Below are 25,811 nucleotides of genomic sequence, written 5' to 3' on the forward strand. Positions count from 1 at the left end.
CCGAGATAATGAAGGCATAAATAAAGATGTTCTTTGAAACCAATAAGAAGAAAGACACGATGTACCAGAATCTCTAGGACACACTTAAAACAGTGTTAAGAGGGAAATTTATAGCACTACATGCCCACAAGAGAAAGCAGGAAAGATCTAAAGTCAACACCCTAACATCACAATTAAAAGAACTAGAGAAGCAAGAGCAAACACATTCAAAAGCTAGCAGAAGGCAAGAAATTACTAAGATCAGAGCAGAACTGAAGGAGATAAAGACACAAAAAAATCCGTCAAAAAAATCAATGAACCCAGGAGCTGGTTTTTTGAAAATACCAACAAAATTTATGGACCACTGGCAAGACTAATAAAGAAGAAAAGAGGGAAGAATCAAACAGATGCAATAAAAAATGATAAGGGGATATCATAACCGATCCCACAAAAACACAAACTACCATCAGAGAATACTATAAACACCTCCACACAAATAAACTAGAAAACTTACAGGAAATGGATAAATTCCTGGACACATACACCCTCCCAAGTCTAAACCAGGAAGAAGTTGAATCTCTTAATAGACCAATAACAGGCTCTGAAATTGAGGCAATAATTAATAGCCTACCAACCAAAACAAGTCCAGAACCAGAGGGATTCACAGCCAAATTCTACCAGAGGTACAAATAGGAGCTGGTACCATTTCTTCTAAAACTATTCCAATCAATAGAAAAAGAGAGAATCCTCCCTAACTCATTTTATGAAACCAGCATCATCCTGATACCAAAGCCTGGCAGAGACACAACAGAAAAAGAGAATTTTAAACCAATACCCTGATGAACATCACTGCGAAAATCCTCAACAAAATACTTGCAAACCGAATCCAGCAGCACATCAAAAAGCTTATCCACCAAGATCAAGTTAGCTTCATCCCTGGGATGCAAGGCTGGTTCAACATTCGCAAATCAATAAACGTAATCCAGCATATAAACAGAACCAAAAACAAAAACCACATGATAATCTCAATAGATGCAGAAAAGGCCTTTGACAAAATTCAACAGCGCTTCATGCTAAAACCCCTAAATAAACTAGGTAATGATGGAACGTATCTCAAAATAATAAGAGCTATTTATGACAAACCCACAGCCAATATCATACCGAATGGGCAAAAACTGGAAGCATTCCCTTTGAAAACCAGCACAAGACAAGGATGCCCTCCCTCATCACTCCTATTCAACATAGTGTTGGAAGTTCTGGCCAGGGCAATAAGGCAGGAGAAAGAATAAAGGGTATTCAATTAGGAAAAGAGGAAGCCAAATTGTCCCTGTTTGCAGATGACATAATTGTATATTTAGAAAACCCCATCGTCTCAGCCCAAAATCTCCTTAAGCTGATAAGCAACTTCAGCAAAGTCTCAGGATACAAAATCAGTGTGCAAAAATCACAAGCATTCCTATACACCAATAACAGACAAACAGAGAGCCAAATCATGAGTGAACTTCAATTCAAAATTGCTACAAAGAGAATAAAAAACCTAGTAATTCAACTTAATAGAGATGGGAAGGACCTGTTCAAGGAGAACTACAAACCACTGCTCAACGAAATAAAAGAGGACACAAACAAATGGAAGACTATTCCATGCTCATGCATAGGAAGAATCAATATCATTAAAATGGCCATACTGCTCAAGATAATTTATAGATTCAATGCCATCCCCATCAAACCACCAATGACTTTCTTCACAGAATTGGACAAAACTACTTTAAAGTTCATATAGAACCAAAAAAGAGCCCGCATAGCCAAGACAATCCTAAGCCAAAAGAACAAAGCTGAAGGCATCATGCTACCAGACTTCAAACTATACTACAAGGCTACAGTAACCAAAACTGCATGGTACTGGTACCAAAACAGATATATAGACCAATGGAACAGAACAGAGGCCTCAGAAATAACACCACACATCTACAACCATCTGATCTTTGACAAACCCGACAAAAACAAGCAATGAGGAAAGGGTTCCTTATTTAATAAATGGTCCTGGGAAAACTGGCTAGCCGTATGTAGAAAGCTGAAACTGGATTTCTTCGTTACACCTTGTACAAAAATTAATTCAGGATGGATTAAAGACTTAAATGTAGGACCTAAAACCATAAAAGTCCTAGAAGAAAACCTAGGCAATAACATTCAGGACATAGGCATAGACAAAGACTTCATTAATAAAACACCAAAAGCAATGTCAACAAATGCCAAAATTGACAAATTGTATCTAATTAAACTAAAGAGCTTCTGCACAGCAAAAGAAACTACCATCAGAGTGAATATGCAACCTACAGAATGGGAAAAAATTTTTGCAATCTACTCATCTGACAAAGGGCTAATATCTAGAATCTACAAAGAACTTAAACAAATTTACAAGAAAAAAAAAACCATCAAAAAGTGGGCAAAGTATATGAACAGACACTTCTCCAAAGAAGATATTTATGCAGCCAACAGACATGTGAAAAAATGCTCATCATCACTGGTCACCAGAGAAATGCAAATCAAAACCACAATGAGATACCATCTCAAACCAGTCAGAATGGCAATCATTAAAAAATCAGGAAACAACACGTGCTGGAAAGGATGTGGAGAAATAGGAATGCTTTTACACTGTTGGTGGCAGTGTAAATAAGTTCAACCATTGTGGAAGACACTGTGGTGATTCCTCAAGGATCTAGAACTAGAAATACCATTTGACCCAGCCATCCCATTACTGGGTATATACCCAAAGGATTACAAATAATGTTACTATAAAGACACATGCACACGTACGTTTATTACAGCACTATTTGCAATAGGAATGACTTGGAACCAACCCAAATGTCCATCAATGATAGACTGGATTAACAAAATGTGGCATATATACACCATGGAATATTACACAGCCATAAAAGATGAGTTCATGTCCTTTGCAGGGGCATGAATGAAGCTGGAAACCATCATTCTCAGCAAACTATCACAAGGACAACAAACCAAACATCGCAAGTTCTCACTCATAGGTGGGAATTGAACAATGAGAACACATGGACACAGGGCAGGGAACATCACACACTGGGGCCTGCCATGGGGTAGGGACCTGGGGAAGGGATAGCATTAGGAGAAATACCTAATGTAAATGACGAGGTTGATGGGTCCAGCAAACCAACATGGCACATTTATACCTATGTAACAAACCTGCCCATTGTGCACATGTGCACTAGAACTTAAAGTATAATTTTTTTAAAAAAAGTAGAGAAGACAGCTGTTAACAACATGGCAAAATGTTGAGAATTGCTGAAACTGGATGAAGGATAGCTGAGGGACCATTATACTCTTTAATTTCATACATTTAGAATTTTATATAATTAATTTTTTAAGAATGTAAAACTATACTTACAAAGTTTCATGTATTTTTCACTCTTTCTGAAAAGCACTTTAGAACTGTTTTTTGTTTGAAGAAGCAAGTCAAGGTTTTTCTTAGAACCAAATAGCATATTCAGCCCAATAATCAACAAGATTGTCCCTGTTACAAGGGAAAGAAAGAATACGTTATACTCTGATCCAAAAATCCTTCCAATGTTGTATTCCAGCAGCTGAGATTTCTTTTAAAGGAACATACCCTGGAAATTCATGTACTGATTTAATTTATCTCAAAACCTAAGCAAATACTTTGGTAATTGGAAACTGGATAACTGGCCTTTGATAACTGGAAAATATCAGATAGGGTTCTAGGAATCATGCTTTAAGTGAGAGGACCCCAGCCTTTTCCTGATGCATATTTCTTTGAATTTCTTGAGTATTTCCTAGTTGTTAGGTTGCTGAAGGTGTTGCTGACTGACTGTTGATTGGGCAGTGGACAGTGAAATCTTCTGAGCTCCCATAGGGATGCAATAAGAGCCCTTCCATGCACCAGGTTGAGGATCACAATGGAGCATATGTAGGCTCTTAATATGACAGTGCTTTTTGCAATAATTCTGCCCCAGGATATGAGTTCTCCGGCCACAGAGGCCTCACAGAGGATGCATGCCGGAATTCACAGTGTGCCAACAGACCAGACAATAAAGTAGAGCTAAATTGGGATGCACAGCAAACTAGCTTACACTTAAAGTTTACTTACTTCATCTAAAACCATACACAATAAAAATGGAAACAGAGATATGCTGCCATATGGAAATTAAGAAATCAAGGCATTTAAGAAATGTCAAGTGAAAGTCAGAAGCCAAGCAAAAACAGCAGTATCCAATTTTCCAGGAAACAGCAGGAGGAACCCAGAAAATAAATTTAGAACTAAATTCTGATATAATAAAGATTATTTTCAACTCAGTTGTATTAAAAGCTACTCTAAATATTATCAATATTTCTTGGCTTTTGTGCCCTTATCAAATAACATCACTCTTATTTTTCTTTAAAGTTCTTAGTTGTATGAAGCTGTAATTATGCACTGTTTCTACAATCCCGTAAGTAGTGAGAAGAAACTAAAAAAAAAAAAAAAAACTCATCGTTCATAAAATTCTAAAGAAACAAACTCATGCATGGAATAGCTCTTACTTTCATTTGTTTTATTCTCATGGCAGATCCCTAAGCAAGCTTGTAAAAGAAAAAAAACAGGGCATTGGACAAGAAAACAAAGCAGGGGAGAGTACACACACCTGAAAGAAATCAGAAGAAATACAAAGTTTGTAAAGCCAAGGTTACCACAGAAGAAAGACAGCAATGTATTTCTCTCATTAGATAAAAGCTTGAGTATTTACCAGAAATACCAAATTCTCCAAGTTAATTCAAAAATATTTCATGTAATTTTAAAATATGTCTTTCAAACCAGCCTGTCCTGACAGATGTCTAGCTCATGGGATAGAAAAGCATATGGGAAAATGTACAGAGTAGTTGGATATCTGTCAGGGCACCAGGGGAACTATAGCAGAACCCAGGTAGATGTAATCCCAGCACCTTGGGAGGCCAAGGCAGGAGAATTGCCTAAGCCCAAGAGTTCAACACCAGCCTGGGCAACAAAGTGAGACCCCATCTCTACAAAAAATAACAATCAGCCAGGCATGGTCATGTGAGCCTGGAGACCCAGCTACCTGGGAGGTTGAGGTGGGAGCTCAAGGATACACAGCTATGATTGCACCACTGCACTCCAGCTGGAGCAACAGAAAAAGAAAAAGAAAAAAACAGAACTCAAATAGAAGCCTTCACTTCTCCTGAGTAGCACTCGCACAACTGTAATTTCTTAAGTATTTGTCTCGTTTTATATATGGTGTTTCCCCCATTCAACTAAAGCTCCAGGTAGGCAAGGACAGTGAATGTTTTTAATATTTCAGCAGCTGGGAATGGTAGATAAAGTGGACCAGAAGAATGAGAGTGTGGGAAAGGGGGCAGTGATGAGAAATTGATTAATGGGTACAATGTACCCTGTTAGGGTGATAGATACTCTAAAAGCCCTTACTTAATCACTATGCAACCCACACAAGTAACAAAATTGCACTTGTACCCCACAAATTTATACAGATAAAAAGGTGAAGAAATAATCTTCAGTATCTGGCACTGTTCCTGGAACATAAGGTACATGATCATATTTTTTTCAAAATGTAGATAACCAGTGAAATCGTGTTAATGTTCTTAATGAATAACTGAACAAACGAACGAGTTTAACCCTTATTAACATGTTTTTTTCTCCTCATCTTTCAAACATTTTGTGGAAGAACTTGACATGTTACTTAAGCTTAAATTATGTAATCTAAATGATTCACAACATTCGATTTATGTATGCCTGGTATACACCAACAATTTTATTATTGCCAGAGGCCAATTTTTAAAATATTAAAATTGAACTAAGTTTATGAAATTATAATTTTGGTATGCAAATTCATAACTACTAAAATGGTAAATATATTTGTGCTATGATTTGGAGGTTTATCATTTACACTAAGATACATGAATTTTTTGGTACAAATACCTTAAATAAAAATGATAGTGTCTAGGTGTTGTGGCTCACACCTGTAATCCTAGCACTTTGGGAAGCCAAGGCAGGAGGATCACTTGAGGCCAGGAGTTCAAGACCAGCCTGTGCAACATAGCAAAACCCCCATCTCTACAAAAATTTTTTAAATTAGTGGAGTGTGGTGGCCCACACCTAGTAGGCCCAACTACTTGGGAGGCAGAGGTAGAAGGATCGCTTGAGGCCAGGAGCTCAAGGCTGCAGTGAGCTATGATCACACCACTGCACTACAGCCTGGGAAACAGAGTAAGACCTCATTTCAAAAAAACATTCATAAATGAAATTCAGGGGAACCCCAAAAAATCACAATCCCCATGTATATTTACAAGCCAACCACTGAAGTGGCAGCATGAGTATTATGATCATACCTTTTCCTAACACATCATATAACACAAGTGTTATGCTTTAGTATGGACTGAATCTTTTTACAACTAATTAATTTAAAAGACCTTTGTAGCAATAAGTATTACTCAAATGCGCTGGTAAATTAAGACATTTGTTTTTAATTTATAATTTAGACATCCCTCCAGGTTTTGTGTTTTAATCAAGAGAGTCTATTTTATTAAGAAACCTAGATCATCCTGTTTACTTCTACCAGTTACATAAGGTGCTAAATCCTGGTCAGTCCATAAGGATATTTTTGAGCAATTATTTTAATCCAGACCTTTCACGTATACTCACCCAAAAGCACATCTGATCTTTCTCTAGCATAGACACCTCCTGGGACAAACTTAAAAGCTGTGCACCAGGCACAGAAAAATATTTCTAGAAGATAAAATATCATGGCAATGGTCATGGTTTTCCCAGGGTTTGTCCCTGAGTTAATAAGGTGTCCAAGTGCTTGAGGCCACAGGGACGCAGTAAAGATGGCGAAGACACAGCCGGACATAGCAGCTGCCCACGTGTGCAGGTAAAGAAGACCCGCAGCTGAAGCTGTTCCTGTTTGTGAGAGAGAGAAATGAATCAGACAGGAAAGCAGTTGAGCTTAGAGGATGACCAATTTATAGCCTTTAGAACCAGAACAGACCTTAGGGGTATACTGATCCAATCTCCAGACAGATGAGAAAACTAAGGTCTGACAAGGTTAATGTGATTTGCCCAATGTCACACAGCCAGTTACTGTCTCAACTGGAGGTAGAATGTGGATCTAGTAAATCTCAGTTCAGTGCTATTTCTTCAGAAAGGGCAGGAGGAGGGGAAAAGGCATTTTTAGGTCATTGCTGTTAAGATCCTAACAGCAATAAAAACTAAAATTATCTGTAATACCAAAAATATGTCCATTACATTTAACCAATCGGATACGGGACATTAGAAAACAGGTAGAGTGTGGTTTTTAGAACACTTCTGTTAAGGGGCTTCTAAAGGAATTTCTGTCCATCTAATGCTACCTCCTGTCCTACAAGAGGTACATTGACTTTTCCAACCACACAGCCCCAAGAGAAGAGGTAGCATTCGTAGGCTCACTGCTTGAGCAATTCTGCAATCAGTTCATTCATCACCCAACAGCCTGCTAGGTGTCGGTAGCTATGCATTCTGTCTGATCCACAGCAGGCACTCTGTAAGTGTTAGTTTATTGAGCCAATGCAGAGGTCACATAACCTTTCCCCCAATTCTTGTGAAATCAGCTTTGAAATAGGACTGCAGGGTCCACTCCATCTTGGGACCATCAATATAATCCCTTTCCATAGAAAATATGGCATTTTTGAAACATTCCAATCCATGTTGTATAATTGGGACCCACCCTTCAAGGTTAGCTACAGCAGACTCTTCACTACTTGGGCCAAGAACTCCAGAAAGCAGTGGGAAGCAGAAAGTGGCTCCAGCCAGCATCTTAATGCCCCATAGCTCAATAAGTTCAGTACACTCCATTGCACCATCACAGGGCAATGCCACCTGCCTGACTGCCTATTTCTCCCCACTTCAAAAAGAACATCTCTCAGATGAGCATGAGAACTAGATTCCAAGGTCCTCTACAAACCATGGAGTTTAACTCCACAGGGAGATCTTCAAATACCTAGATCCTCAATGGAATTTTTTCATTTTAAAATAAAACAACTGTAATGCCTATTTGCTTTAGAAATTTTAAAAATACAGAACTGAAAAGAAACAGTTTAGGATTGACTAAGATGGAGATGACCACAGCCAATATTTCTGTGTATTTCTAAGTCATCTTCTGTGTATATACAGAAGTATTTTTACATAAATGGAATTGTACCACATATTAAAGACTATATATGCTGCTTTTTATGAAACATTATATCAGGAACATTTATTAGTGCAAATAATTTTTTTCTAAAACATTTTAATGTACATATAATACTTCACTGGATAAATACACCACAATATAAGTATTTTCCTATTGCTGGCCATTTATGAAGCTTCCCATGTCAAGCTTTTAAAACAACAGTGTGATGAACACATTTTTTTGTCAATGATCCCTTGCCACATTACTTATTATTTCCTTAAAACAGATTCTTAGCAACACAACTCTTATGTTAAGGGGCATAAGTATTTTAAGGTCATGACTTGTGACCAGTTGCTTTCCTGAAAGCAACTTTCAGGAAACCTAATACTTGTCTTTACTTCCTGTAGAAAACCTGCCAAGTCTCAACACCTCTTAAATCCTGCCAAAATTTCATCTTTAATTTGATAAAAATTTACCAAATATATGTAATAATGCCAAAAATCTTTACCAAATTAAAGTAAAAAATGCTATGACATTTTAAATTGCCCTTATTTGACTATTAGTGAGGTTGAATTTTTCTTACTTACTGGCTTACAATGACTGTTTTTAAAAGCATGATCCTGAATTTGATATTCTAATCTAAAGACGTTAGAATAATATTGTTCTCTTTGTCTTACTACAGAGAATTATCTAGAGGGAATGAAAACATCTCTCAAATTTATCTTGACTGTTATCATTTTTATTTCTATTTGTAAATAGGCTTTATATCTTAAATCTGCCAAAATTGTACTGTTTAAGTAGGTTATAAATTCAAAATTAGAATTCAAATGCTACAAAAGGGGCTTTCTGTCCCATCACCCATTAGTTCCCCTTAGTGAAGGCAACCAATCCAGTGTAAGCACTTACCTTTGTATCCTTCCAGAGATACTCTACACATACAAAGAAATAAATATGTGCATGCATTTCCCTTCCTTTTTGTACACCAATGGTAGCATGCGATATGCACTGTTAGTCACTTTACCTTTTTCACTTAACTGTATTCCTTAACTGCTTTTGTTTGAGCCTTCCCAATAATCTCCCCCAAACCTGTACAACATCAAAGACATCAAGTGGAAGTAATGGTAACTATTTCAATAACAGTTATAATAACTCACATATAAGTTTTCAATAAATCAAGTTTTCCATGTAGTAAAATTATCCGAACACTACAGTACAATGGGGTCCTATCAATGTGTTTACTATATCTAGCCTTTTTAAAAAATAGAACTCTGGCTTTACTAATTTAACTGCTATCAACATTTAAAGCACCTGTATCTTTGCTTGTATGAAATTGTTCAGTCACTGCCATAATTAATTTCATGCTGAGTCTCCAGTTGGGATTGTCAACTTAAACTGTACAGTGGGAAAACAGGATTCCTTTGGCCACAGCTTGCTTTATTGTGTGGTTTCCAGAGATGAATCACAGTGAAAAGTGGGCACCACCTCCAGATAATTAAGCTTGCGCTCCAACTTATTGCAAGTGAATAAATGATCAGAAAGGAAAATGAAGCTGGTGAATTATGGCCCTGCTTTCTTCTACTTCAAACAGCCTTCTAGAAGCCTTAAATCTGCTTCTCTTAGAGTCTTTAAGGCTACTATTTAATACTCCAGAGAGACAGCAAAACTAGATTAGGTTTGACTCTCAAGGATATGACCTTACTTGTCTGGGGAAATAAGTATAACACAATAGGTTCACAGCTTTTCTGTTCTTTAACTGACAGTCTATTTCTCTGTGTTCTTAAGGTTAAAATGAAGCTGTTAACTACCTGCCCAATAAGCACTTTGCTTATACTTTATGAGAAAAGGCATGATATAAATGCTGAACAAATGCTCAATGCATTTCTTTTTCCTTTTCCAAGTAATATGCAGATTAAGAAGCTTCTGTATATGCTCAATGCAAACTCAGCATTGACGAATTTTCCTGGCTCTTTCCCTGAGGAATCTCACAAATAAACTCTCTGATGAGAAGAAAGATTACTCCCACGTACACACAAACCTCCACAGGCTCCAAATACAATGCCTATCAAAAACTACACAAGCAAGTACAAACAGCTCAACAAGACTGCAACAGTGTGTTCACATAGCTCCAGGAGGAAGAGGACCTGGCTAATCTCATCGATTTAGCCATGTATCTGGATTACACATACATTTCCAGGCAAATGTGATGGCGCTTATGATGTACAGAAATTCACTTGTTATGTTGTCATCCTAAATCTTCTATTACTGATACAGTCTCTCAAACACAGCATCTAGTGTACCACTGTGAATCACCAGCTTAATTAACATGTATTAACAACATCTCATCTCTCTTCACATAAACCAAATATAGTATTTGCTATATAATAAAGTGGTTTTTTCACTTAGAGTCAGCAAACCTGACTATAATCATTAAATACTGCCTTCTAAGGGAAAGGAGGAGGGCTGGCATAATTCTATTATAGGAAAATAAGTACAATGCTCCCTCCTCTTCACAAAGACTAGGGGAGAGGGAAGAGGGCGGCCCAAAACATGATTGTCTTCACTGATACTTGTGGGGTCTTAAAGGGTGTAACTGGGAAAAGATGGGTCAGGTCTTTGAGTAAGCAGACATGGACCTTAAAACTGGGTGGAAGGCTGGGAGCTCCACTGTTACATGTAAAGGAGAAAGGGAAATGGAGCTTCATCATGGAATTCTAAAGGGCATTTTTGAAACACAGAAAAGCAAGGAATCTTGAAGAGTGAAAGAAGTCTGGCAACTAGCAACATGGCAATGCACGGCCCTCATCTCCTCAGTAAAATCTGCTATTCATGAGAATTACTTAATGGGTGCACTCTATCCATCAGATGAGGGATCGCCTAAGAACTCTGACTTGACCACTACCCAATCTATGCACCTATTCACTGCTGGTGAGAGTGGAAATTAGTCTAACAATTTTGGAAAACAGTGTGAAAATTCCCCAAAACAGAATCACCATTTGACCTAGCAATCCCATTACTGGGTATGTACCCAAAGGAATATAAATTGTTCTACCAAAATGAACATGCACGCATATGTTCATTGCAGCGCTATTCACAGTAGCAAAGACATGGAATCAACCTAAATGCTCATCAGTGGTAAACTGGATAAAGAAAATGTGGTAATATACACCATGGAATACTACGCAGTTATAAAAAAGAATGAGATCATATCCTTTGCAGGAACATGGATGGAGCTGGAGGCCATTATCCTCAGCAAACTAATGGAGGAACAGAAAACCAAATGCTGCATGTTCTCATTAAGTGGGAGCTGAATGATGAGAACACATGGACACAAAGAGGGGAACAACAGACACTGGGGTCTACCAGAGGAGGGTAGAAGGAGAGAGAAGATCAGGAAGAATAACGGGTACTAGGCTTATTACCTGGGTAACAAAATAATCTGTACAACAAACCCCCATTGCACAAGTTTACTTATATAACAAACCTACACATGTACCCCTGAACTTAAAAGTTATCAATCAATCTCACTTGTACCCCATAAATTTATACAAATAAAAAATTTTTTAATTAAAAATCAAGAATTTTTATGAATCTGCTACTTAACACATGTGCCTTGTTTATGTATTTTTAAGAGTAGGTAGTGTTATGGCAGTGTAGTCCAGGAAAGCAGCACAGCCACAGGAGGAAGGGGAGGCGGAGGTAGAAGGAAGCAGGAACTCAGAGCAAGCAGTCACCAGTGACCTTGGTGACATCTGCGTTATAGTTGCTGCTGCTGGTTGCAACAGCCCATTTGGCCACAGTACATGTTTATATGGTTGTATCTACTTTCAGCTGAGTTGTGCATGCTTGTAAACAAACTGGATAACCAAGCTCAGTGATGGTTTATCTGCAGGTAAATTCCACATACCTGTAACCCACCAGATCAAACCAGCACCACGAAACCACGAACAAGCTGGAAGCATTAATCCACTTGCCAAGCACAGCAGTACTGCACCTCTGTGAAAAAGGACATGCTCTAAGACATGTGACGTTAGTAATATTTCATCGTCCCGAATATAAAATAGAAATATACCTCCCACCTCTGGTTACATATAAGAAATAATGTGTGTGGAACAACCGGTGAGATCATGAGAGCCCACTGGGAGCCAATATTAGACACATTCAGAACAGAGAAGGAATCAAAACTCCGCCATGAGATCAATGCTATCTGCCAACTTATCATGTAAGCGCAGTAACCAAGCTTTCTCAGTACAGTCCATGTTGGTCATGTAACATTTTAAATGACTCTGCCAAGAACAAAAAGAAAAGCTCATTGGAATGGTTTCTATTTAGTTTGTTTTTTTTTTTCTTTCTTTCCTCTACCTCAATACTGCTCTTGCCTAGAGTCTCTGCCTTCCCAAGACCAGTGTCAGCTTGATAAATAACTGATAGCTGTGTGTCTTTTAAAACAACCACAAATGATTTTATTATTTTGCTATTTTGGCAAAAAGTTGCAAAAGGAGGAAAAAAGAAATTTAACTAAACTTTAGAAGGAAACCCAGAAATAATAATAGCTAGAACATAGGACTCATTTAAGTAGCTGTCACATAAATTAGGTTCAAAAACATAGCATACACTATATATTAGGCACTATTTTAAGATTTTCCTCTGTAATTATTATTCATTTAATTCTCATGCGCCTGTAAGGTAAATGCTAATATTATCCCCATTTTGCAGAGGAGAATACTGGGGGAAAGAGCACGTAAGTAACCTGCTTGAGGTCAAACACAGTAGCCCACATAGGACTAAGAAACTGAAAAGGTCCTCAGGCTCTGAGGTGAGGCTCATAGCCATATTACTACCTGCTCCTACCTGTGTAAGAATGACCCTGGGGCTACAGAAGACCAGATGTGAGAAGAGGCCATGAAGGACAGTGTGGGTATTTTTCTACTGCCAAATCAACAACAAATATTTTTGAGTGCCCACCACGTGCCAGGCTCTGTTCTAGGTGTTTGGGATGCATCAATGAACAACGATCCCTTTCTCCCATAGAGCTCACATTCCGGTGGGGGAGACTTATAATAAACACCATTAATAAATAATGCAGATAGGGCCAGGCAGAGCGACTCATGACGGTAATACCAGCACTTTGGGAGGCAGAGGTGGGAGGACCGTTTGAGGTCAGAAGTTTGAGACCAGCCTGGACAAAATAGTGAAACCTAATAATAATGAAGATTATCAGAAGGCAGAAAGTGCTACAGAACACTAAGAGTGATGGGGTCACTAGTGTTGGCGTGGGCTAAGGAGAAGCCAGAACATGTGACCAAGACACAGTTTGTCCTCCCTTGTCCTCCCAGGGCCACAGACGACACTCCTCCTTTGGTTTCCCAAGGCCTTTCAGCACCTTCAGGGCCTCCCTCTCACCTTTTCCCCATCAAACATACCTATGAACCATTTCCTTAAGTATAATCTGGTGAATTTCAGAAAGCAATTCCTACTATGATGAGGGTGAGCGATGATGGTCTAACGCAACATTTCTCAAGCAGGTTCTGAGAAACACGCCTACTCTGTCAGGTATTAATAGATGTTCTAAAGGAGAATTCCATGTTCAAATAACTTTGGGAAACCTCCAAATGTCTCTAATATGCTGATATGCACTGTGAAGTACAAAGAAAGGAAGATTGAAATGTACTATTTCCTCAACCTATTTGATGTAGAAGCATTTTCTTTTTCTCATTAACATCTCAAGAAACCAGCATCTCACAGGGAAGACGCTGTGTCTTCCCAAACCAGCACAGTTTGGGAAATGCTGGTCTTGTGAGTTGCATTTCCATCTTCAATGTCTCACTCTAACATACAGGATTAGGAAATGTCTGAAAAGCAAACCCTCATTTTATATATGTGAGAAAGTTTCCCCCTGAAGTTTAGTTACATTCTTCTTGTGAGAAAGGCAAGGCCAGGGATGTAACATGATTGGCCCAGAGTTGAATGGTGAGTTTCTCCTGGCTACCAGGACTCACCATTTACAATTAAAATTCTTCCTTTACTCTGCCACAAAACGTATGCTTGTTCTCACAAGTAACTCTGGAAACTAAGCTTTAACACGTAGGAATAAACTTCTTCCTTCCCCTCTGTCCTTTCGTTCCTTTCTTTCTTCTCTGCCTTCCTCCCAGATATGGAGGAAGATACAGACTCTAAATGAAATAATATTTTCAAACGTCCTTGTTCAGTACTTGACACAAAGTAAGCAATCAATATTCATTCATTTTTCCATTCACTGCCCTCAAGGGGCTTAGTATCTGGACAGGAAGAAAGATATTTTTTAAAATCTGTAATACAGAATAATAAAGTTTCTAACAGATACATATATGTGTATGTGTGTGTGTACACACATATATAACACATATACAAAAATTGATTGATTTGAAGTATTATAGTATGTGGCATAAAGAAGGGATCCCCTGTGATAATAAGAGAAGAATTCACAGAGAAAATGTTTGAGCTGGGTTTTGAAGGGAGTAGGGCTTACCAGGACATCAAGACAGTAAAGCAAGCCCAGGCAGTGGGGGGACTGGAAGAGTCTGGCACTTCCAGAGAACTGCAAGTGGGTTCGGCTCAGGTGAAGCAGGAGGATAAGATTAGAACGCATTTGGAAAGGTAAGTAGGGGGACTTACCTCATGTGGGAGAATTGGGGGCAGTATTTTCCCAGTGTATTGTGGGAGAAACTGCTGAGAGCTTATAAGTAAAGGAGTGGTGGAATCAGATTTGCATTTTACAGAGATCATTCTGGAGCCATGTGGAGAAGATTCTGCTAAAGAGACAATTAGGAGACAACAGTAATAGCCTGAATGAAAAAATGGTGAGGACGCCACTAAGGCAGATTGGTTTCAGGTTTGGATAATGAGGTGGACAGACAAAGTGGACCTGGGCATGGGGGAAGAAGAACATGCGTGGAGGACTGGGAAATACTGAGTTCAGATTTGGACAGGCTGAGGTTGACAAGCCTGTGGGATATGCCCAGATCCCTGCTGGCGAAAGATCCAGTAGGCAGCTGCATGCCTTCAATTGTAAGAATTGAGCACTACAAGAGAGAAAAGATATCGGAGGCAGATCTTTTAAGAGTTGCTCCAATTTTTTTGCAAGAAGAGATGGAGCCAGTTACAAGAGAAAGATGTGTCGGGAAGAGTAGAGAGAGGGTTAATAAGGACAAAACACAAGGACAAGCACTTGACTCCAGACTACTAACTCCCTGTGTGTCCCACGGCTGGAACAAGAAAGTACCAGAAGATGCAGGGATCTCCTGGGGCTGCCCTCCTTCGCTGAGAACAGAGATCTGTGCCCCAGGCAGTCAACCTAGTCTCCTCAGGGGACTGTGGTCTTGTCCTACTAAATGCCCATAACCATAACCAGAGGGTCTGGAAGAAATGGCCAGGGAGTGCTGCTCCTCTCCCACCACCGAGAATGTTCTGTGCAAGCATTCCTCGGGATGTCTATGCTGAAGCTCTGGAAACCTCTTATTTAGCTGTGAGCAACCATTGGGCCTCCCACATCTACTTTTCAGCAATCCTTCTGCACAGGGGAAAAGACCCTTCCAGTGCCTTTCTCTCCAGAGCACACAATAACTTCATGCCATATTCTGATATCTAGGGAGAGTGGGTATGAAATATCTGGCTAGCACAGACCTAGCTGTCTGACAAAGGAGGCATTGCTTTCTCCAGGTATAACTGCCAATTTTGTGATTGCTTCCAAATCCAAACTCACCCAAATGGGTTAGGATCTGGCCCTGGATGTGGATGCCCACTCACTGCCCATCTGGAAACAAGAGAGACTTCTCCAAAAACCCAGTGGGTGAGGAACACAAGGCTACCAAAGGCAGCCCCTGCCAGCAGCCAGTTGGGTCTAGAGGCCATCCCCGTGGCTGCCTCGCCAGTCTTCTTTTCTTCAGGTTTACTGCAGTCACCATCTAGAATTTAAAAATACATATACGGAAAAAGTTTAGTTATATGGAAATTTGCACTCTATATTTAGCAGACATTAAGGAAGAAATGGTATTTGGCTTCAAGAAGCTTACTTCAGAAGAGGAGATGAGACATGCAACTAAACTACGAAGCTAAACATGCTGACAGCTATTTAGTGGGAGAGATAATTCCATGCAGGCCAGATAAGGAATGGTTTAAGGGAGAAAAGGCATTTTGGAATTCAGCAGGTGACAATGCAGAAAATTATTTGCTTCATGTGAAGTTAAGGCATTGCAGAAAAACTGTCCGAGAACAAATGTACAAATTGAGTGGAACATTTCCAGTACACAGGCTGCTTCCTCCCAAAGAACAGGGCTGTCATCTAACCCTCTGTGGATGCAGTGCATTGATTGAGCAGCCACTGTGCACCAACCCCTCTTCCGAGCCCTGTATATTGACTTTATATTAACTCATTTAACTTTCACAACAACTTCATGAGGTAGGCTCTACTATTAATCCTATTTTACAGATTAGAAAACAAGGCAGGATGCAGTGGCTCGTGCCTGTAATCCCTGTACTTTGGGAGGCCGAGACGGGTGGATCACCTGAGGTCAGGAGTTTGAAACCAGCCTGGTCAACATGGTGAAACCTGTCTGTACTAAAAATACCAAAAAAAAAAAAAAAAAAAAAAAAAATTAGCCAGGCACGGTAGCAGACACCTATAATCCCAGCTGCTTGGGAGGCAGAGTCAGGAAAATCACTTGAACCTGGGAGGTGGGGGTTGCAGTGAGCCGAGATTGCAACACTGCACTCCAGCTCAGGCAACAAGAGTGAAACTCAGTCTCAAAAACAAGAAAACAGACCCAGAGAGATCAGGTAGCCTTTCCAAGTTCACACAGCTAATAAAGAGAACCTAGGAACCTGGGATTGGAGCTTAGGCAGTGTAACTCCTTGGTACTATTTAGCCAAGAGGTCCAATTCATCACAGTAATGACTTTACACACAAAACTGTAACAACTGGAGAAGATGCCAGCAGGAGGACTCCTTCATAGAAATAGAGAGAGCGTATTGGGCAGACGCTTTGTGACCCCCATCCTGCCCTCTACAGGATGGAAGGAAGGTCTTAGGGTCTGACTGTATGACTGGCAGTCTAATTTCCCAAGAAAGCTTCTCTGACATTAACAGGATCAGAGGGAGGAGGGGCAGAACTGAGAGTAGTGGGGATGAGATGGAGTGGGAGAGGGCGGCAGTGACAGAAGGGGGGCCAGGGGTATGGGGGCTCAGCAGAGAGTTTTGAGGAAAAAGAGCCATCTAAACTGAATTTGCTGAGTGAAATGCAGTGTATGACAGTGGGTGACCCCACCCCCACACAGGACCCAACAAATCTTCAAAGGAAACTACAAAAAATACTTGGTATGCTCAGATAGGCTGAGAAGGTGCATGATGAACAGTCAGTTTTATAAAGAAAGGCACAGAGCAGAAATGGAGGAAGGGACTGCCAGCCAGGAACTGGGTCACATACATTTAAAACAGAGGCCAGATAGAAGAAAAGTCAGGAAATGTGAACAGCACCCTGAAGTTCAGATCTTTATCAAGCTGTACCTGTGAAATGGGCTGCCCGAGTCTCCGCCTCTAGATATGAATGTAAAACATATGTTAGGGGACCAGACCGAGTTCTAAGTCTTCTACTATTAATATCATGTGGTCAATTTACTGACATAATTTCCCTTTATTCTCATTTCATGCCAAACTAGGGGGCACAGGGGAAATTATACAAGCACTTTGTTTGTGGTGAGCCGATACCCTCTAAACTTCCATTAATCTGTGATATTTCACCTTGTATTTACAGAACAGTGACTCACTGAGAGTTACACAAAAAGCTAGGAGCAAGTTAACTAGAATCCACTAATACTTCTCCCTTCTTTTAGAAGGGTCTCGGGTTGGTTTATAAGACAAACTCCAAGCTGGGCTTTCTGTGTCAGAGAAAGCTGGCTCCTGGGAGATACAGGTGATTGGAAAGTCGGTATGCATATGCAAGGTTTCCTTTCTTTTCAAGTCTTAGATTTGGAGCTTCAGACCTCTGGAAGAAAAAACACAGGAAGTTCCAGGGACAGCTATAGGTCACAGAAACTTTCCTTAGTGTTACAGATGTACTGGGGTCAGTGTGGAGGTGGAGGATGGAGAATCCCATCCTAGAGAGCCCTGACCAGGGGGAAGGAGGAGGAAGACAGAGCCGAATGACAGCTGGGGTATAAGGCCTGGTTCCCGTCTCCCACTGCCACGGTGCTACAAACCAGTGATGGTATTTTATTTTCACCCTCTGTCTGTACAGACAAGGAAAATGTGCCTCCTGCTTAGCAAATAGCCCACTGGTTGCACCAATTATTATTTCAGGGGAAGAAAAAGCTGAAATATAGATATAATGCAGAAAGATTACTTTTATAGATTTTCTTTCCAAGATGTGGAACATTCACATAGGAAATGTAAGCTCTGCAAAAGAGAAAATTCCAAAGTTACTATATTACCTGTGCCAATACGATCGATTGTGGCTATGGCACTTAATGTCAGTATCACTTTGTTGGACATCTGATAACTCCAGATTGGGTTTAGTGAAGTGTACCATATGCGTAGAACAACAAGAACAATCTGTCCTAAAATGAATCCCCAAATTCTGAGGTACCTGTAAGTGCAAAAGTATTTTTAAACACTTTTTATGTGGACTCAATGTACTATGTCCATCATGAATTTCACAGTTTCATAGAATAAGCAGCTGAAATAGTCTTGTTGGTAATCTGCAATAATGAACGTGACTTAGCCTCTATATAGCAACTTAGGCAACTTGCTATAATTCTTTAATTTTCAAAACTTTATTGGGATTGATGGCAAGTGTTCATGTCCTTGTTTTGGGAAAAGGAAAAAAAGGAGACTTCAACAAGGCCATATGGAAGGTAAAAACTATAACCTGGAACTCCTGGCCCCAGGTTTCCCTTTGGTAACTGACTATACTTGTTTGTCTGTAAGTACATGAAACATTAACCATACCTTTGCAAACGACTTCCTGACCACCAAGTCACAGCTTGCACTATCAGCGAGGAAGACACCCCAAGTGCAAGAACCATCAGTCGAAGTTTGGCATTTGGAGCCTGGAATGAGGCTATGCTGCCTACAAACAAAATAGGGAGAACTAAGCAGCTCTGGCAAGCATGGATTGGAACTCCATAATCTGCATTTGATGAATGTTATCTGATACCATCTTTATACTCAAGAAGACATAGTCGATGTATAATTTTATATATGTATTTAAAATTTTTATTGAAATACAATTCACATATCATAAAAGTCACCATGTTAAAATATACAATTCAATGATTTTTAGTATACTCATAAAGTTGTGCAACAATCACCACTATCAAATTCCAGAAAAATTTCGTCACCCCAAGAAGAAGCCACATCCCCATTAGCAGGTCACTTCTCATTCCCTTCTCTCCACATCCCCTAGCCTCCGGCAACCACTAATCTATTTTCTGTCCCTACGAATTTTTCCTGTTCTGGACATTTCATATTAAAGTGTACAATATGTGGCCTTTTGTGACTGCCTTCTTTCTCTTACCATAATGTTTTCAGGGTGCATCCAGGTTGTAGCATGTATCAGTGTTTCATTACTTCTCATAGCTACATAATATTCCATTGCATGTATATACTACATTTTGTTTATCCATGTATCAGTTGGTGGGCATTTAGGTTGTTTCCATTTTGTGGCTCTCATGAATAATGCTGCTATGAAGATTTGTGTATAAGTTTATGTGTGAACAGATGCTTCTGTTTTTCTTGGGTATATACCAAGGAATAGAGTTGTTAGATCATATGATAACTGTTTCTGTTACACTTTGCCAAAGCAGCTGTGCCATTTTACATTTCTTACATTTCTACCAGTAATGTGTGAAGGTTCCCATTTCTCCACATCCTTGCCAACACTTATTATTGTCTGTCTTTTTGGATCATAGCCATCCTGGTGGGTCAAAAATAATCTAAATTGATAGGAGTATGAACTGGTTTAATTAACCTAGAGTATCTGAGGTGCCAGAAGTGAGATGGCATGTAACGCTCAGACCCTCTCTGTATTTATATAAGAATATCTCAGGACTCTAAAAACAAAGTTGTTTCATGTCCTTAAGAAGCATTTGAAGGGAGTTTTAAGCAAATCATGGCTTACTTCAGCCTCTGTTTAGCAAAAACAAAGCACAATGGTCACCTGGAGCAGCATTTAGCAGAGACTGGCCACTTCCTCCTCAACTCTGAGTAATGTTCCCTACCTATTTCATATTTCCAAATATAATTCTACTTCTGCTCAAGGTGATAGGTTTTCATGGAGGAAGAAAGTGAAAAGGGAACAGGAAGCGTAGAAATAAAATAGAATATCTACCCCAAACTTATTTTATATCACATCCCTTATAGTCACCAGAAGTTACTGGGCCAAAAATGAATTGAAGTAATGGAAACTGTCCCAGTTTCCACTCAGTCTGTGGATGTATAGGTAAGGTCCACATAGGCAGCACCAAAGGTGACAAGAAAGTACCACCTATGAGATCACTCCCATAAAATCAACCTGAAGTGTGATAAGAAAATGAATCTTGCAAGACTCAGAGCTATGGTGGGTCATGGAAGGATACTGTAAGCCAATGCCAGTTGAAATCAATTACTATATACTCAGTTCAGGATAGGAAACTTCATTTGTTATTTCTGGAGCTGAAAATTTCAAGACCATTTGACACGTCTTTCAATTCCTATGGACACCAACTTTGTAAAGGGCACACTTTTCAGGAGTTTTTACCACTATCCTTCTGAGTCTGAGTTGTTTTAAAAACAAGAGCTCTAGGCCATGAGCAGTGGCTCACACCTATCATCTCAGCACTGTGGGAGGCCAGGGAGAATGGCTTGAGCTCAGGAGTTTGAGACCACCTGAGCAACATAGCGAGACTTCATCTTTACTGACACAAAACAAAACAAGAGCTCTATACCTTTGTGGGGATCCACAGAAGTCAATGCACTGACTGTGTTGTGCCTTCAGAAAAGCGATGGCAGTGTCGTAGTGAAATGTCACTATGCAACACATGACTGTGAGTATATCTGCAGGATATATTTCTAGAAGTAGAATTTCTGGTGAAATGTGCTTATTTGTGATTTTGATAATACTACTAAATTATTCTCCATAGAGGTTGTGCCAATGGACACGCACCAGCAATATATGAGTGCCTGTTTCCCCACCCTGACTGTACAGTGCAATCAGACTATTCTTTGCTGATCTACTTGTCAAACTATAGATAAGCATATCTGTATGTGTATAATTTATGATCTATACATTTGATTCCATTTTTAAGAACTAATTGTATTTCCTTTCCAGTGAATTGATCAGATCCTGTGCCCCCTTTTCTATTGAGTTGTTGGTCTCTTTCTATTATTGGTTTGTGGGAACTCTATATATTACAGAAATTAGCCCTTTGGAAGAGTTGCAAGTATTTTTCCTAGTTTCTTGTTTGACTGCTTACTGTGGTGTTTGTCATCATAATCTTCACATTTCTTGTGAATTATTATTTAACAAACTTTTTAAAATGGCTCCTGAGTGTTATGTCACAGATGGAAAGAAAAACACAATATATTCAAGAGTTGATCAGTTCTTTAAGGTATCTTTCCCCTACTGATTTCAATGATTTTTAGGTCTTTCTAGTCTGGCAAAAACATTGTAAATGTAAAACACATTGACTTTCAGTCTAGTCTTCCAATTACTAAAGCTCTTCTAAGGTAGTGGTAAGGGAAAGAGAAATATTTAATTTTTTAAATTCAAACATTTAGCTTTTAAAGAACAGTCTACATAATCTCACTTGATTTTTAACTAAAACAAAAAAACTTAAAGAAACTCTTTTAAATCTTACCAACAGTGATTATCCTCAGCAGGGTTAGCATCCACTTCTTGTTAACAAATTTCCAGAAAGGAGTAATTGTTAGGAACATTGGAGAAAGGAATGCTATACTAAAACCTTCAAGCCCAGTGAGTTCTAGTGTTTGCAAAGGAAAGTAATAGATCATCGGTCCCAGGTCATGGTAGAGAGACCAAGAAATATATCCTACAAAAAAAAAAAAGTCAAAGAGAGAAAGTGTAACTTCGGCATTGTTTCTAACAATAGCCCTATCCCTCCACTCCAGCCACTCAGGCTGGCCATTCTTCTTTAAAACTCTGGCCTGAACTGGGTTCCAGTTGTTTCCACTGACAGGAAACAAAACAAGAGCACTACACCTGTGTAGGGATTCGCAGAACTCGCTGCACTGACTGTGTTGTGCCTTAAGAGACTAATGGACAGAAAAGGGATGGCAATTTCCTAGTGAAATGTCACTATGTAATGCATGACTCTGAGTATATCCATAGGATATATTCCCAGAAGTGAAATTTCTGGTGAAACATACGTATTCCCCCCCCCTCCTCACATCAAGCCCTGGTAGAGGATGGCTTCCTGCTGCCATGAGTCTCTCAGCATCCCTTGCTTGTTCCTTTTCCTTGCCTATATGGCTGTAGACAATCTCTTTATTAAGTCCTATTCATTTGGACCATCTGAGTTGAATTTGGCTTCCCGTCAGGACCCTGACTGACAAAATTTTCTTACCTACATTGTCCCCTGTATAATGAAAAATATTGTGAGAGTCCAAAAGGGCAGCAAGCAGCAGGACTCCCTCCTGCAACCCCAGACTACACCCAAAGCACTTGAGTGAGGCAGCAGTCATTCCCTTGAGTAGACCATTTTCAGTTCAATCCTTAGGAGGCAGTGCAGGGTAGTGGAATACCCGGATCTGAAGTAAGTTGCACCTCTGCCAACAACCGCTGTATAATCTTGAGCAATGATGATAATTAACGCTATGGGCACTTGCCATGCACTAGGATTGGTGCTAAGTATTAAACACCGAGCATCTGTCTCATTCCTTATACAGCCCCCTATGGTATGAGATGGCTAGTATTTCCACTCGCCTCTTATAAATGCAAAAACTAACTAAGCAAGAACAAAACAACAAGCAAAACCCTGAGACTCAGAAAGATAAATGAGTACCTAAGGTTACACAAGTAGCAAATGTCAGAGTTGCCATAACTCTAAGCAGCCTGGGTCCAAAGGTAGCCCCTCTAACTACTAGGTGTGGGAACTTTCTACCAACTGACTTTCCAATTCCGCTTCTTAGTCTGCAAAACTTTCAACCCCTTCAGAGTTGTTGGGAGGATTAAGTGAGATCAAGTGCACTGAGTACTAGCACCTTAGGTACTTATTGAATGCTAGGCACTGTACATCTCCCAACTTATAGATACAGGCTGAGCCAGAAATAAAAAATAATCTGAAGCCCTCCTGAGAATTACCAGCTCCCAGAAAATCAAGTTCTCAGGAAGGCGCCCCACCCAGGCCAGAGGGATCTTTGTTTTGTAACGAACCTGGGATTCCAGCAATATCCCAAATGTTTGTCTGGGAACTTTGATTTTATTACTCACACAGCTCCGACAGAATTACACCAATAAAATTGTCCTTGGGATTTTGTAAAGCTGGTGAGAAAGCACATGAGACTCGAGTCCGATGTTTTTCGCCAAATGCCCAAGTGTGCAGCTGACACCCGGGGCCACTTGTCCTGGGCCCAGCCCACGGCAGCAGCTGCCGCCGGGTGTTCACCTACAGCTCCTGGGGAAAACGTGTGCCCCTTTCCTTCTGAATTTTAAAGTTCAGCACTGAATTGTATTAAGTTAAACTTAAAGGCCACGAGTGGGGGTCTTTGGGGACGATACCGGCCTCGCCGGGTCAAGGCCGACAGGAGGGGAATTCGCGCTCCTTGGGCACAATCCCAGAGCTGCTGGGAACTCGGGCGACGGCGTCTTCTGCCGGCGCCTCGCAGACTCAGTTTGAGGACTTCCATCTAGGTCTTTTCCTTTATTCCCTTCAGTAGGAAAAGTTCCCAGGGGACGATAAGCATCTCCACTCTGGGCACGGAGCGCCCTTTTCCTCCTACCCGAACTCAGCCAACCTGGCCTAGCACCGCGGCTCTGGACAGGGCCCGGAGAGCTGGCACCCGCAAACGCGCGGCGAGGCCCTTCGGCTTACCCAGCAGCGACTCCAAGAGGATTTCTCTCCACAGCGAGGGCATCGCCGCGGCCCTGGGCAGCGCTTTCCAGGAAAGCCGTGCGGGCCGGGCCTGCTGCCCTAGTCCTGCGCCCCCAGGTCCCCGCAGCTGCGTTCTCCCGTACCTGCGTCCGCGCACCTCGTCCCCGCGTCCCCTTGCCAAGAGAGCCCCAACAAGCAGTCCCACTTGCTGAACCGAGGCGGGGTGGGGCCGGTCCGCCCGCCCCTTCCCGACCACACCTAGCCTCACCTGCCCGAGCCTGGCCTGGCCTGGAGCCAACTGTGCGCGTTGCGCCACCTCGGGAGCCTCTGATCCCCGCCTTCGCCTACTCGGCGCGAGTCCCAGCGGCACCTTTGGCCGGCGCAGGGAACTTGCGTCTCGACTCTGACTCTGCTATCTGGCCAGAACCCGGGGCAGCCCCGGGGATGTAGCGCTGCCAGAACCCAGTAGGGAGCGAACAAGTGCAACTCCGGACCAGCGGTACCCTTGTTTAGACGAGGCCCAGAGGGGTGCGCCGCGAGAAGAAAGTAGAGAGGAAGGACCGCTGGAGACCTAATGGGGACCCTGGAGGAGCAGGTCCTGTACACCGGCTCCGGCGCTCTGGAAGCCTTAGGTGACCACGGGGCGCGAACCCGATCGTGGACATCTTCAGGCCAGGGCGACGTGTTGGAAGCGTGTCGGCAGGGCATGGGCCACTCTTTCTCAGCTTTGAGAGTAAAAATGCAATTTGTTAATTGCCTCCTAGCAAAGGGGCCCAAAATTCTAGCGGCTGCAAGATTTTCTCGGAGGAGAGAAAGTAACTGATGCGAGTGGAAACCCAGCCCTCCCCCAGTTTATGAGTAATGATATTTGAGAGTGCTTATCCCTAAAGAGAAAGTGGGAGACGTTCTGATTAATGTGGGGAGTGAACTAGGCCAGCTATTTCTCGCTCAAATGTATCACACCCAGGAGGTCTTGAACTTGTTTAAGAACCCCTGAAAGCAATTTATTTCCATGTACTTTAATTTCTTAAGAAGAGCTTATTGTTTATCAGTTCCAGAAAGTTTGCTCTGAAATTAAACAATGATGGCATGCCCAAAAAGTATTAGAATCACATTAGCAGCAATCTTTGCTATTAAATAGGAGTATTGAGCAAAGAGGTTTTGTTTTGTTTTGTTTGAGACGGAGTCTTGCTCTGTCTGCCCAGGCTGGAGTGCAGTAGCATAATCTCAGTTCATTGCAACCTCTGCCTCCTGAGTTCAAGCCATTCTCCTGCCTGAGCCTCCTGAGCAGCTGGGACTACAGGCATGCGCCACCACGCCCAGCTAATTTTTGTGTTTTTAGTAGAGACGGAATTTCACCTTATTGGTCAGGCTGGTCTACCAACTCCTGACCTCGTGATCCACCCACCTTGGCCGCCCAAAGTGCTGGGATTACCAGAGTGAGCCACCATGCCTGGCCAAGTAAAGAGTTCTTAATTGGTTAATTACTAGCTAGTACTCTCAATCTCAAGGATAGATATATAGATTAATGGAACAGAAGTGAGAGACTGGAGATAAACCCCCTTTTAGG

General features: G+C 40.9%; 1 protein-coding gene across 1 annotated transcript in view; it reads right to left on the reverse strand.

Moving 5' to 3' along the window:
* Positions 1-24,461, reverse strand: part of CWH43 (cell wall biogenesis 43 C-terminal homolog) — a 31,038-nt gene extending 6,577 nt beyond the window's left edge. The window contains exons 1-8 of the mRNA XM_026455818.2: positions 24,242-24,461; positions 22,049-22,240; positions 19,161-19,281; positions 18,644-18,798; positions 15,922-16,123; positions 12,088-12,176; positions 6,680-6,937; positions 3,398-3,523 (exon numbers count right to left, since the gene is read on the reverse strand). Coding sequence (XP_026311603.2) covers positions 3,398-3,523; positions 6,680-6,937; positions 12,088-12,176; positions 15,922-16,123; positions 18,644-18,798; positions 19,161-19,281; positions 22,049-22,240; positions 24,242-24,284 — 1,186 coding nt within the window. The 5' untranslated portion in view covers positions 24,285-24,461. The remainder of the gene's footprint in view (positions 1-3,397; positions 3,524-6,679; positions 6,938-12,087; positions 12,177-15,921; positions 16,124-18,643; positions 18,799-19,160; positions 19,282-22,048; positions 22,241-24,241) is intronic.
* Between the last annotated feature and the right edge of the window lie 1,350 nt (positions 24,462-25,811).

This window comes from Piliocolobus tephrosceles, chromosome 3, assembly GCF_002776525.5.
Source record: "Piliocolobus tephrosceles isolate RC106 chromosome 3, ASM277652v3, whole genome shotgun sequence".
NCBI lineage: Eukaryota > Metazoa > Chordata > Mammalia > Primates > Cercopithecidae > Piliocolobus > Piliocolobus tephrosceles.